General features: G+C 42.9%; 1 protein-coding gene across 1 annotated transcript; it reads right to left on the bottom strand.

Moving 5' to 3' along the window:
* Positions 1 to 209: 209 nt before the first annotated feature.
* LOC102857507 (melanoma-associated antigen B4-like) lies at positions 210 to 1,319 on the bottom strand. Its single transcript, XM_006885087.1, has one exon. It carries the CDS (start codon positions 1,317 to 1,319, stop codon positions 210 to 212), a length of 1,110 nt encoding a protein of 369 aa, XP_006885149.1.
* Positions 1,320 to 14,083: the final 12,764 nt, after the last annotated feature.

Raw genomic sequence — 14,083 nt, 5'->3', positions numbered from 1 at the left:
CCATAGAAATAAGTGTATGATGGTACATTCCAATTCTGGGTACAAAGACACCTTCAACTTAAAGGCAAAACTTTTAAAAACACACGAAATCTACACATAACACATATATGATAGAAACATAAGAGACTGTATATGTCCCTTTGGAACCCCACTTCACCTCCCCTATTTAGAAAGCTTATAGCCATTTTCGGTAACAATGTGAAAAGCTTTTACACTCTCTTTACATAGGAAGCCTTGCTGGACTTTGCCCTGAATCGGGCCCTGGCCCTGGCATTAAAATTACCCGCGGACCACATCATGGTTGCTGCTCTCTCTTCTTCCTCTTTCCAAGTTTCCACAAACAGGATTTTGAAGGCCTTGTGATCCATTTTCTGCATCTTGAGGATGAACTCTAGGACCTTGGCCTTGCTGGCTTCGGTATAGGCCTTGGGACCCCACAGGAACTGGAAAGTTGGAGGATCGCTGCCGGGCACCTGGCAGTACTCCAGGTACTTTTCCTGCACCATATCTTTGGTGATGAGCCTCCTGGGGTCTCCAAAGAGGAAGTGCCTCTTCCCATCAAAGACCCCAACTTGATTGAGGAATTGCCAGAGCTGCTCCTCGCTGACCTGGTATTCATTCATGTAGATCATGCCCAGGATAGGCAGCAGCAGCCCATACTTGGGGAACCTCTTCGTATCAAAGACATAATCTTCCCTGTTGATCTCTAGCACATTGGCCAGGAGGTAGATTGGAAAGCTGAGGTCGACTTCCTTGAGCTCAAGGCCGAAGACCAGCTCCATGTGCTCAGAGACTCTCTGCAGGACCTCAGGAAAGCGCTCCTGGTACTTCTTGTTGATGATCTTCAAGATTTCGTCCTTGGTTATCAATGGCTCTTTCATCTTATACTTGTGCAGCAGGAACTGCACCAGGAGTCTCATCCTTTTGATGAGAGGATCTTCCTGGGGACCCTGTGTGGTGACCCCCGAGGAACTAGCACCCCTACCATATTGGCCCTGGTCACCCCCACCAGCCCCTGTGGAATAGGCACACACATCAAAATTGGGGATGGGTAGGATGCTCAGAGAACTCAGCTCAAAGGAAAGACCAGTGAGGCTCTGAGAAGCCTCAGGAGGAAAATCCTCACAAGGTGGAGATTCTTCATGAGGTGAAGAAGTCCCACGAGGAGAAGCCCCACGAGGAGAAGCCTCACAAAGAGGCAACGATGGGGCTTTCTCCTCTGCTACAGTGGCCTGAACATCCTCAGGAGCCTGGTGGTCTCCTTGAGCCTGGCGATGCTTCCCATGAGAACGATTCTTCCTTTTATGACTACGAGGCATGATGAAAAGTGGTACTTAACTGTAGGTGATGAACAGGTGATGCAGACCCTCTGAAGAAGTGACAGGGTCTATTTCTGCTCAAGACCCTGTTGAGGAAATAATATGAACAAAATTATTGTACCCATATATCTCTCCTTGGTGCTTCTTGTGACTAGCAGGGGCTGCTGGGATGTATCCATTGTTCTGGGTTAGTGCACAGCCTTCTTCCATCAATTGAATGGCCCTCCTGTCAGTACCTTTCAGGACCTGCGACCCCCCGCCCTGCTGCTCATGTGACCTTGACTCCTCCAAGCTTTCTAGGCCCAACAAGGAGGCACTGAAGGAGCAATCTGTCCCCACTGCTGACGTGGGTGGCTCAGCATGTTCTGTCCTTGGAGTGCCCAGTCCTCTCCCCAGTCTTCACCTTTCCTGAACCCTCTGACCAGGTCGGTCATCTCGCCGACAGGCCTTGAAAGAATGTGCACCCTCCTTACTGTGTCATCAAACTTCAATTCCCCCAGATGTGGAAGCATGTCTGGGCCTTTATGTGTCCCCCTTTTTCATGGAGGAACCACATCATCAGCATCTATGTCTTAAGCTTCACTCTCTTTTCTCTTTAAAGTTAAAATATTTATTTTATACGGGTTTACTTGGAAAGTTCGTCTACATTGTATTCACACCAAATCTTTTCCATTCCCCCCCATCAACCTGTATAACCCTATGGTTTCGTGCCCTCCATCCCACACCACCCCACCGACACCCCGCTCATTCTCACTGCTCTTTTTTCACCCTCCATCCTATGGATCCTCACACACCTTCTACAATAATGGTCTTATACCATGTTTGTCCTTATGGGACAGAAGAAGTTCACTTAGAATAATGCTCTCCACTCCCTTCCACTAACCTTGATTCTTGTTAGGGATTACGTCTTCTCCCTCTGCTGTGTCACCTCCAATATTGCAGACTGGAGGCCAAACCGCTTCGACCAGGAGTCTGCCTCTTGAGAAATCCCTGTTGGAGTCAGAATAGACATTTTGTGAAGGTTATTGGTATCTGCAAGCAGTCAGAGTGGGTTGTGAAGATTGTGGAATCAGGGGACAACGTTTTTGAGACCCCACAGTTCACACTAACACAATTTCTGTTGTGTGCCATCAAGTTGGGATCAACCTGTAGCTGATCGTCTAGTGGGATTTCATAGACAGTCAATTCCAAGGGAGCAGATTGCCTATCTTGCTCCTTCAGTCCTATGATCCCAGGGCCACGGCAAGGGGAGACACACTCCAGCCCTCCCCAACTTGCACTGAGTAGTCTCCACCATCTCAAGCATTTCCCCCCTTACTTTTCTCTATTTGTAGGACCCTAGAGTTTGCAGACCTGAAAGCCACACCCCTCCAACCCCAGACCACACCCCCTGCAATATCCCTGTTGGAAGCTGCAGCGCCATGTTTTTCTGAACTTGTTTGCTTTCACTAAACTGTCCTGGTGGGTTTGGGACAGTGTGGAAATATGGGAAAAGTTTTTTGAGAAATCCACTGTTCACAGTGGCATACACAACCCCTGGGGTGGCATTTCTCACCTCAGCTTTTAACTGAGATCCTGCGCTAAGTCTTCCCATTCCCCCTCTCCTGACTAGATCCCCCTGAATGCAGCAGTGGAGGGTCAAGGCTCATATGAAGATATTGTCAGGGGTGGAGGAAAGTGAGGGTGCTGCATATTGGGGGGGGGTCCCTCTCTGGATGCATTCAGAGCTGAGAGTGGAGCATCGCATTGAGGGGTCATCTTAGGTAATGAGGGCTCCCCATTGGCTCTGAGGGTCGTCCGCCGCTCTCTAATAAGGGTCAAGGTCTCCCCACCCTCCGCCTTCTTGGGCTGTACCCACCCTCACCACAATGTCCTCCCACCCCACCCCCCGACTTTACAGGCTGATATCTCTCAAGTGGACCTGAGCCTGTCCGTGGGGCAGGTCCCATGCTAAGCCCACACTGTTTGGAGTGGGTGGTCCCTCAGGTCCACATTTAGGGTCCTCACCAGGGCGCTGAGCAGACTTGGAGTCGAGCGTCCTCGTCTGAAGAGCGACCAGAGATTCTCGAAGCTACGAGCGTCTTCCCGCCTTCGGGGATATTGGGCGGATGAACGTCTACTGTCATCACATCCGGTGGCAGCTGGGGGTGGGGTGGGGGGAGGCTGCTAACAGTTCATGGGGCTCCTCCCCGCGCTGCCAGGGTGGAGCCTATTGGTTGGAAGTTCGTCATTCTTTAGTGCCCACTCATGATCCCCCCCCACCTCCGACACCTGTTGGATTCTCAGTTCTTGCCCAAGGAGATGTGTCCCATACACAGAGGAAAAGAATTTAAGTCTCTGTCCCCCCTCTAGGGCATGCCACCTCGAACCACAGGATCGGGAGGCTTCTTGAGCAAAGTGCTTTTCAGGCTTAATCTGCCACTAACTTTGGGATCCATATTCACCTCTCTTCGGAAGAAGACTTCACCCTCTGTAGGACTGAGATCATTTCCCTAAATGGACACATTCCCTCTTTGTCTGAGACTACTCTCAAAAAATAAGGGTGGTCCTAGGTGTTACACAAGTGGAACTGCAACCATAGTGTTTGGGGGAATTGGATCTTTCCTGGAATGGATTGCCAGGTCTTTTTTTAGCTGAACACCTGAGTAGGTTCATGCTTCCTTATTGTCCATATTGACAGCAAACACCCACGACGCTTATGATGGTGTATCATTGTTTTATATGGTTGCTTTTAAAAAAAGCACCATTCTTAGTCGTTAATAAAGCAATACTTGTTTAAAAACCATTTAGGGGCCAAGTAGCCTGACTTTGGGGCACTCATCATAAATGAAGGCTTATTGTTTTGGTCTAGGCAGCCCTGGAGACAATTTGTAGGGAGTTGTATAAGGATGGTTTATTGGATCCACCAACAGTTCTCTGCAAAAACGTGGACAATCTCTTTCCTTGGGGTTTCAAGTCCCTAAAATTTCATTGGAAGTTTAGATATTGGTTGGTTCTGTCTAGCTGGTAATGAATTTGAATTTGTAAGTTGTGGTCCGTTTCTGGGGAGCTCTGGTGTCCTAGTCCATCAGGGGTTGTGCTTCAGACCCAGGGCACATATTCAAATCCACCAGCCGATCCATGGGAGGAAAACCTCCCTCGCAGGTTCGTTCCCCATCCGCTCCATGGGCGAAAGAGAAACAGTCTCTTCCTTTGCTATTTACTGCATGTGAAAACCTGCACTTATGAATTGGTTCCTACTGGGTGGCAAAGAATTTGAGATTTTACTTTCTTTTCATTTTAGGGAGCCCTGGTGTTGTCAGTCAGGAGCTGTGCTGATGACCCAAAATCACCTCTTTTAAGGGTTTCAAGTCCACCAACCTCTGTGCAAAAATCAGCTGAGCAGTTCCCTATCTCCCTTGTGATTTATGACCTCTGAAAACTTGCAGTATTGATAGCAGTGAATTGGACAGGGAGATGGCAGCGAGAATTTTGAATGTCATTTCCTTGAATTTCTCAGGGGAACTCGACCGCCTCTGTGTAGAGGTTTGCTCTGCCAACCCAAAGACCTGCAGTTGGAATTCACCAGCCGCTCTGGGGGGAAAGGTGGGCAGTCACCTCCCTAGCTATTTCTAAGCTCTGAAAACCCACTGGAGGGTCAGCTCCTAGTTGATTTCAACTTCCCTGAACCATGCTTCCTCCAGTAGTTGATTGGTTGGTCATTCAATATGCTCTTTTATATTTTCAAGGAGATTTATTTTAGATGTGATGTTAGGAGGGGCTGGTCCTTGAAAAAAGGACATAACCCTCAGGAAAGTGAAAATACAGCAAAGTAGGGGGAGACCAACAAGGAGAGGGATTGATAAAATGTCTGTAAAAGTGGGCTGTAGTGATGGTGAGATGGTAGTGGTGGATCAGGACAATACGGGGTTTACAGCCATATTTCTAGGCTCACTAGGAGTTTTAATCGACTTCATGCCTCTTAACAACCATTGTAAAACAGTCTCATTAACATAATATTATTCTAAGAGATCCATGTGTTGGTGTTCCTCCCCCCATATCCCCAAAAAGTGATGATAGAATATGGGCATACATCACTAATACCACATGGGCATAAAACTTTGCTGAAGAGTGTAAGAAAAATGGTTGGGACAGTACATCAACAAAAAAATGTCAGAAATTCTAGGTGGATTCAGAAGAAAACATGGCAAGGGGAACATCATTGCTCAGGCTAGGTGAATCCAGAGTGAAAGCTGAGAAAGGCAGAAAAATGTTTGCTTGTGCTTTCTTGCTTTCCTTTCCTTTCTTCCATCCTCCCTCCTTCCATCCCTCCCGCCCTCCCTCCCTTCTTTTCTTTTCTTCTCTCTTTTCTTTTCTTTCTTTCTGTTTTCTTATTTCCTTCCTCCTCGTCACCTGAAATACACACACACACACACACACACACACACACACACACACACAAAGTTTTTAATAACAGGCAAAATATTTCATTTAACTATTCTGTTCTATTCTGTTCCATAGGATCATTTTAAGTAGCAATAGACATGAAGTCACCTACATCTCACAGCAGCCCTAAAGAAATGGCTGTGAACCCTGTTTTGTCTTGTGACATCTTTAGCATCCCAGCTTTACAAGAGTCCATTCTTACAGCTATTTTGTCAATCCTTCTACTTGTGGGTCTCCCCTTACTTCACCCAACTTCTACTTTTCTGACCATTTTATCCTTTTCCAAAATCCAGCCCCTCCTAACATCATGTCTCAAGTCAATCTCCTTTAAATAGTGAAGTGTAGATTGAACATCCACCAGCTAACCGAGGGAGGAAGCACACCTCACAGAAAACTGAAGCTGGGAAATCACTGCCCTCACGTTGGAACCAACTAATAGCTGTCCATCCAGTGGGTTTTCAAGAGGCTAGAAATGGCCCAGGAGGAATTTCCTACCTTTCCCACACAGAAAGGCTGGTAAATTCCAACTGTAGGTCTTTGGGTTCCAGAGAAACCCCCTTCACAGAGGTTGCACCAGTTCCCTTGAGACCTCCTAGGAATTGTCAAGGAAAACCAAGATTTGTTGAACCCCAGAGTGTACAGTCCTTAGTCACCCTTGTACCTTGGAACTAAACTTTCACTGTAGTTCAATGTTCATCCAAACAGCAGGCGTATAAGGGGAGCAGTAACACCAGGGAGATATTCACTCCTTAGAACAATCAAACATACAAGAACATCATTTGCTCAGGAATAGAGCTCAGAAGCCAGGAAGGGGTAGCCTAGAAGGATCCATGGCTCGATGGGGATGAGTATCACAGGGAAGAATAGGGAAAAGTGTCCTTTGAACGTAAATATTTTAATCAGTGTCACAAAACCAAAGGTGCAGGAGTGGTTGTATGGAAAACACATTTGCTCAAATGAAAATTCAAAAGAGTAATTACTTAGGTCTTTTAAAAAATTATACACAAGTAGCCAAATTTGCTTATTTGTCCAAATGCAAGCAGTACAGTGTCAATTCATAGATGTAGGCCAGTTTGAAGCCTTCAGAAAATTCTGGTCTTCATTGCAAGGTGATTTTGTTGTTGTTGTTAAGTGCTACAGAGTCATTGACAACCCATAGGGACTCTATGAACGAAAGTATTGAATACAAAACCTTTCACCTTTTCTCCAAGTTCATAGAGTTTCTGGAGGTAAGGTTTTTGTTTGTTTGTTTTATTTTTGTAAATTTAAATTAGTTTATTTATTTTTCATTTCAATGAACATCTACAGAGATTTTGGAATTCATTCATTGTTGCACTTTTTTCCCTACCCCCTTACCCCTACCCCCACCCTAGCAAGTTTTTTTTTTAAATGGATGCCACTCCTGCTCCCAAGTCTGTATTATTCCAGAGATCTAGAAAAGCTTTTTTTAAATAGGAGGTCAAATTCAATCAGCGCACACCCTATTGTGACTAACAGCCACACCTCAATCTCAAGCCCAAACCAGAAAATGCACCTTAGTAGAATCTGGCTATTCTGCTCATCTTTCCAGAATGGAAATTGCCCCAGACTGGTGCCAAAATCCTTTGTAAGCAAGAGCTTTTAAATTGGGCTGCTTGGGGCTCTGGAAGCATAGCAGATCAAGAATTAAGCTACTAATGAATAGTTTGGTGGTTTATAATACAAAGCGGTTTGCTTCTGGTATAAAATTACCCTTTAGGAGGCCCTACTCTATCCCATAGTGGTGGTTTGAGTCAAAATTGGCTGAATAGCAGCGGGTTTTATTTGGGGTGGGGGGTAACATGGGGCTGTGAGAGTGGTGGGCCAGGCCCCAGTGCTGTGTGTCTTAATTACTGAGTAACACTTTAACAGACATACCATAAGTTCTTGTCTTTTACAAACAGAAATTGCTTTTCTGACCACTTAGGAGGTGGGAAGTCCGTACATGGGATACCAGGTCTAAGGAAAGGCTTTCTCTTTGTAGGCCCCTAGGGATTCTCTCTGTGTGCACTTCTCTGTCAGACCATCTTTGGAGTTTCTGGGTTTGTAGTCTATGCTGCTTCAGTCCTCTACAAATAATATCACTCTCACCCACAGTCTAAATAGGTCTTTTAGATCTTAAAAGTCACTGGTGTAAAATATATTCCACACAGGGCCTTATTAGCATAGTAAAGAATACATTACTACCACATGGGATTACATTCATAGCTAGATCTAGGGTTTGCAACTCTTATTTTTTTCTTTTATGCTTGTTTATTGACAACTTTCAAACACCTAGATTTTAAGAACACATTCTTTCAATTTTACTCACCCCCCAAATTGTACAAGTCTATGATTATACTCTCCAACCCCCTCCAAATCCTTATCCCTCTGCATCCACCCCTGCTTAGATTTTTATACTCATTCTGCAATAATGATTTTACACAGTATTTGTCCTTGTGTGACTGAGTTATTTCACTTAGCGTAATACTATCTATTCCCTCCTGATTTATGTAGTACTTTACAAAATCATTGTTCCTGAATGCTGCATAGTTCCATTGTGTGAATGGACCATAATTCTTCAGTCCATTCGTTTGATAACACAGTGTCTCAGTACTGAGATCCAAAAAGCAACAGAGACTGGCAATTACTCTGATATTGTGATTAAACAAAAGAAATCCTCACTAAGACATCCTAATATCTCGACTCTTTAGGACTCTGGAGAAGTCCCTGACAGCAGATTTTCCCAATGCAACACAAATTTTTTGAAGGCTGCCACCATAGGTGTTGATTGTGGATTAATGCAAATTGAAATTGGTGGCAATTGCAATAATTTTTGCATCTATCATGATGCTGCCTATTGGTACAGGGCTGAAGACCTTTGTCATCTTCTTTTCGTAGTGGGATCTTTATTGAAGGCTGTAGTCTTTCTTCTTCTACAGTATGTGTTTCAAGTCTTTCTTACTTTCTACAAACAAGGCTGTGTCATCTGCATAATGTGAATTGTTAATGAGTCATCCTCCAGTCTTAGGTTCATAGTCTTCTTTATAAAAACTATTGTTGTTATGTGCCGTCGAGTCATTTGCGACTCATAGAGACCCTATGTACAACAGCCCTAAACCCTGCTCTAGCCTGTGCCAATCGCATTGCTCTGACACACTCATCCCGATTACCCCAGTCACTGAATCAATCCACCTCATAGAGGGTCTTCCCCTCCTGCGCTGTCCCTCTACCCAGCATAATGTCCCTCTCTAAAGACCTGTCTCTCCCTACAACATGTCCAAAGTATGTCAGACGAAGCCCCAGAATCCTTGCCTAGAAGGAGTAGCCTGGTTTAACCCTCTCTAGGATGAATCTGTTTCCTTGGCAGTCCATGGTACATTCAGTGCTCTTCTCCAGCACCATAGCTCAAAGGCGTCAATTCTCCTTCTATCCTCCCTAGTCATTGTCCAACTCTCTGATGCATAACAAGTGATTGCAAAAACCATGGCCTGTATCAGGCGGACCTTAGTCTCCAGAGAGACACAGTTGCTCTTGAGTACTTTAGAGAGGTCCCTAACAACAGACTTTCCCATCGCAATCCGTTTTTTTATTTCCTGGCTGCTGGTGCCAAGAGTGTTGACCGTGGAGCCAAGCAAACTGAAGCTGTGAACAATCTTAATCTTTTCGCCATGCATCCTGATGCTACCGATTGGTCCAGTGGTGAGAATCTTTCTGAAAGTATGTTCACAGCATACAGATTGAAATGATGGGGGTGGGGGCGAGAAAACAATTCTGATGTTCGCCTTTCCTGACTTCCAGCCATACAGTGTTCCCTTGTTCTGATTGGACAACAGCTTCTTAGTTTAGACAGAGGTTTCACATGAGCACAATTCAGGGATTCTCTTTCTTCCTAGTGTTAGGCATAATTTGTCATGATCCATACAGTCAAATGGGTATGTATAATAAAGAAAGCACAAGTAAATATTTTCTTTTTTTATTCTCTTCTTTTTGTTAAGATTTACCTGACATGAGCAGTGATGTCACCCTCTCCATGGTTTCTTCTGAATCTACCTATAATTTCTGGTAGTTCCAATCATTTTCCTAATAATCTTCAGCCAATTTTTACTCACATGTTATATTAATGATGTATTTCTACATTATGGTGTATCTTCTCTTTGGAGTATGGTAAATATACTTGGGACTCTTGGGATTATATTGTTATGTTAATAAGGCAGTTTTACTATAGTTGTTGTTGACTCCATGCCTTTGAATTATGGTGCTGAGGAGTGCTGAATATCCCATGTTGTTGTTGTTATGTGCTTTTGAGTCCCTTGCGACTCATAGCAACCCTATGTACAACAGCCCTAAACCCTGCTCTATCCTGTGCCAGTCATACTGCCACTGCCACACCCATCCCAATTACCTCAGTCACTGAATCAATCCACCTCATAGAGGGTCTTCCCCTCTTGCGGTGTCCCTCCACCCTCCCAAGCATGATGTCCCTCTCCAAGGACCTGTCCCTCCTGGCAACATGTCCAAAGTATGTCAGACAGAGCCCCAGAATCCTTGCCTCCAAGGAACAGCCTGGTTTAACCCTCTCCCATTGACTGCCAAAATAACAAACACTACTTTCTTGAAGAAAATGCAATCAGCATGCTGCTTTGATCAGTGATGTTGTGCTTTGGATCTTATATACTGGGAGCATGTTGTCAGGAGGGGAAAGTTTATGGAAACAGATATCATGCAGGAAAGATACTGAAAGAGAGGAAGAGCCTCAACAAGATGGATTCACACAGTGACTACAACAATGGGTTTGAGCATGGTGGTGATGGAGCAGGATACAACAATGTTCAAGGGCAAGATCTGTTGTCCACAGGGTCACTGGGACCCTTGACAGTATCTAACAACAACAACAAAATGGAGTTTCTAGAGTATGAATGAGTCAGGATCAACCTCAGGACAATCGATATGGTTCATTACATGGTGTAAAAATAAATAATTCTCTTTTCCCCACTTTTCTTTTCACTCTTTTTCTGTTCCTTTCTCTTTCATGTCCCTCTACATTTCTTCCCTTTTCCTATGCAAGAAAAATGAAAAGAAAAAAGAATCCCCAGCAATCCAACAACCACAAGAACATGAAAAATAACACACCTCAAACTCCTTGCAAACTCCTGGCTAACCTAAATGTTACAGACCTAAAGAGCTGTAAGCCATCTGAGATAGAACTAGTTGTCTGCAACAGCAGAGAAGAAAAGAAAGTAAAGACTCAAATAAAGAAGTGGTTTCTAGGAATAACTATGACCTCATTTATCCTGAATCCAGAAGATTTAGATGGTACCTCTCGTCACTGTTCTGACCAGGCAAAGACCAGGAAAGAGTAGAAAAATGTTGCAGAACAAAATTTAAATTGTGGTTGTTGTTTTGTGCCATAGAGCTGCTTATGACTCATAGCGACCCTCTGTACAACAGCTCTAAACTCTGTTCTGTCCTGTGCCAACCTTATTGTGTCTGACTTCCCTACTTCCATTACCCAGTCACTGAATCAGTCTAATTTATTGGGGGTCTTTCTCTTTCGTGTTGTCCCTCCACCCACCCAAGCATAACATCCCTCTCCAAGGACTGGTCCCTCCTTGTAACATGCCCAAAGTGTATCAGATGAAGTTTCAGAATCCTTGCCTCTAATAAGCAGCCTGGTTTCACCCTCTTAGGGATGAACTTGTTTGTTCTCCTAGCAGTCCATGGAATATTCAATCGTCTTCTCTAACATTGTAAACCAGATTTATTAGGCCAATATAGACTAGATGCATCATGAAAAGTAATATCCTAAGAAGCTTTTTAAAATTTCAACTAAAACAACTCTGGAAGATCAGCTTTCAGCTAAATGACAGAATGATTCATGAAATAAACACTACTACCTTGAAGTTCCTTGATTCTTTGAAAACACAAATATATAAAAATGAATGCTTTTTTAAAAAGAAACTGAACAGTGGTGAAAGGAAAATATGAAGGAATGAGATTTACTATAACCGTTTTTAAAATAACAATTAATATAAGAAAGGTTTTAAAACAATAACAGTATCACAAAAGGGGGTGGGGGAGAATATATAACCAAACAAAAGAACTCTATGAGACCAAACTATCACCCTATTCCCTAAGGGAGTGGAGGGCACAGGAGGTAGATTCACAGAAATGGAAGAACCAGAGCAAAAATATTAAGACTATCTATCATCAATGCAGGGAATGTAGCCTACACTTTGTAGCAATGTGTATAGAAATTTCTAAATGAGAACCTAATCTGTGTGAATTTGTCACATACAAGGAAATTTTGTTAAAAGTTTCATTAGATTTTTCTACACTGTAAGCTTTATAGAAGCAGGTTACCAGACCTTTTCTATATGGATTTGAACTACCAGTCTTGACAGTTGTAGTGTTTAACTCCCCATGTTTGGATTGTAGCCTATTTGTAGAATATAAATTACACCACAAATTGGATAACTTTTCTGACTCTACTTTGTTTATAGGCTTTAATCTATTCCTTTGCTGTAACAATTATATTTCCTTTTGTTATACTTGAGGACTGTTTTAAATGTAGTGGGGGGGATTGTGTACCAATGAGGGAGTTTTTCTTTTGCTTTTCAAGGAGAGGAGCAAAGGGGGGGGGAGGTGGGAGGGGTTTGTGCGGGGATAAGGGAGCAACAATAAATGAATGGAATTCCAAAATCTCTGTAGATGTTCATTGAAATGAAAAATCAACAAACTAAATTTAAAAAAGGAATATATAATTAGGCATTATATGTATGACAACAATCCAGAATAAGAAGTGCATTGCAAAGCAAACTGGAGGCATAGAGAGCCTGGGGAAGGGAGGAAAATGTATAATAATGAATTGGGGATGGGGAAAAAGGTGAACTGGGAAGGGAAGGGAGAAAAATGTACAACAATGAATGAATGAAAATCTAACTTTTCAGTAAGTTTTTTTTAAGATCACAATAAAAGAAAGTATATTTTAAAAAAAATGTAGTAGAAGTAATGAGATTATAAACAAACTCTTAAATGTCACAGATATCTCCTATTTCTGTCTATTACCTTTCCCCATCACTGTCCAGAAGACTTTGAGGACCACAGCAAGAGTGACAAATATTTTTTTTTGAGTGACAAATATTTGCCAGTCAAGTTTACCTGAATGAGCACACCAATCAGTTAAATGTATATCTCCAATTATTTTTACGTAAAATTGCTATGTCAGGAAGAGAAGGAAAACAATCTGCTTATAAAAAATAGTATGGCATTGGAAACATTATGGGATAAAAATAGGAGGTATCTCTGACATTTAATATTGGTTAATATATAATAAAATAATTACAGTTCCTAATTAAAAAGAAGAATGTGAAATCAGGATTTGAGCAAGACTTTTTAACAACCTGCAATATGCAGATGGCCCAACATTGCTGGGAAAATGTGAGATAGACTTGAAGCCCTTACTGCAGGATGAAAGACTACAAGATTCAGTGTAGACTACATCTCAACATCAAGAACATCCCCAACTTCTGACCCTTCCCAACTCCCATCATCCCATGTAAATTCCAATTCCTGAGTCACCCCCAACCAACTCCAGCTTCCTCCCTTTTGCCACCCCTGATGCCTAAAACTTAAAATTCATGACCTCAACATTTGATTTCCACTACAGGGAAGACTGAAGGCCTCAACCCCTTTCATTAGTGCCTGAGGTCTCAGACACCATTTCAGCCTCTTACATAGTCACAGCAGGTTTTATGCACTAAAAGGTAGGCTGGTCGCTGAGAAGGGGGAAAAAATTGCATAAAGGTCCCTGCAAGCTTGCAAAGAGGAGGTGCTCAGTTCCTGTTTGGGCAAACAAGAGCCAAGTGAACAAGAGATCTAAATCAATGATTTTTTTTTTTATTCTACACATCAAGAAAAACACAAAGACATTCAGGTATAAAACTTATTTTTTTATCAATAAGAATGTTAGAAACTAAGAATCAACTACTTGTTCTATACTCTCTCCCCAACTGCTTTTTGTACATATTTCTTGGCCATTGATTTCTCTGACATGTCCAAGGAGTTGCCCCTGTTCCCATGTCACTTTTCCATTTGTTTAACCAAACACACCATGTTAACATTGAATTCTGCACAATGGAAATAAGGGTATAAGGGTACATTTTGACTCTGGTTACAAAGACACATTCAACTTAAAGGCACAACTTTAAAAACGTGCCAAATCTTTACGTAACTCATGCATAATAGACACATAGAAGACATATATGTGCCCATAGGAGCCCCACCTCGCCTCCTCTACTTAGACAACTTATAGCCATTTTCGGTAACAATGTGGAAAACCT

This window comes from Elephantulus edwardii, unplaced genomic scaffold (genome assembly GCF_000299155.1).
Source record: "Elephantulus edwardii isolate Elephantulus edwardi_28Jun2011 unplaced genomic scaffold, EleEdw1.0 scaffold00040, whole genome shotgun sequence".
NCBI classification, from domain to species: Eukaryota; Metazoa; Chordata; class Mammalia; order Macroscelidea; family Macroscelididae; genus Elephantulus; species Elephantulus edwardii.
The sequence above is the reverse complement of the archived record's forward strand: the minus strand, read 5'-3'. Positions and strand labels throughout refer to the sequence as shown.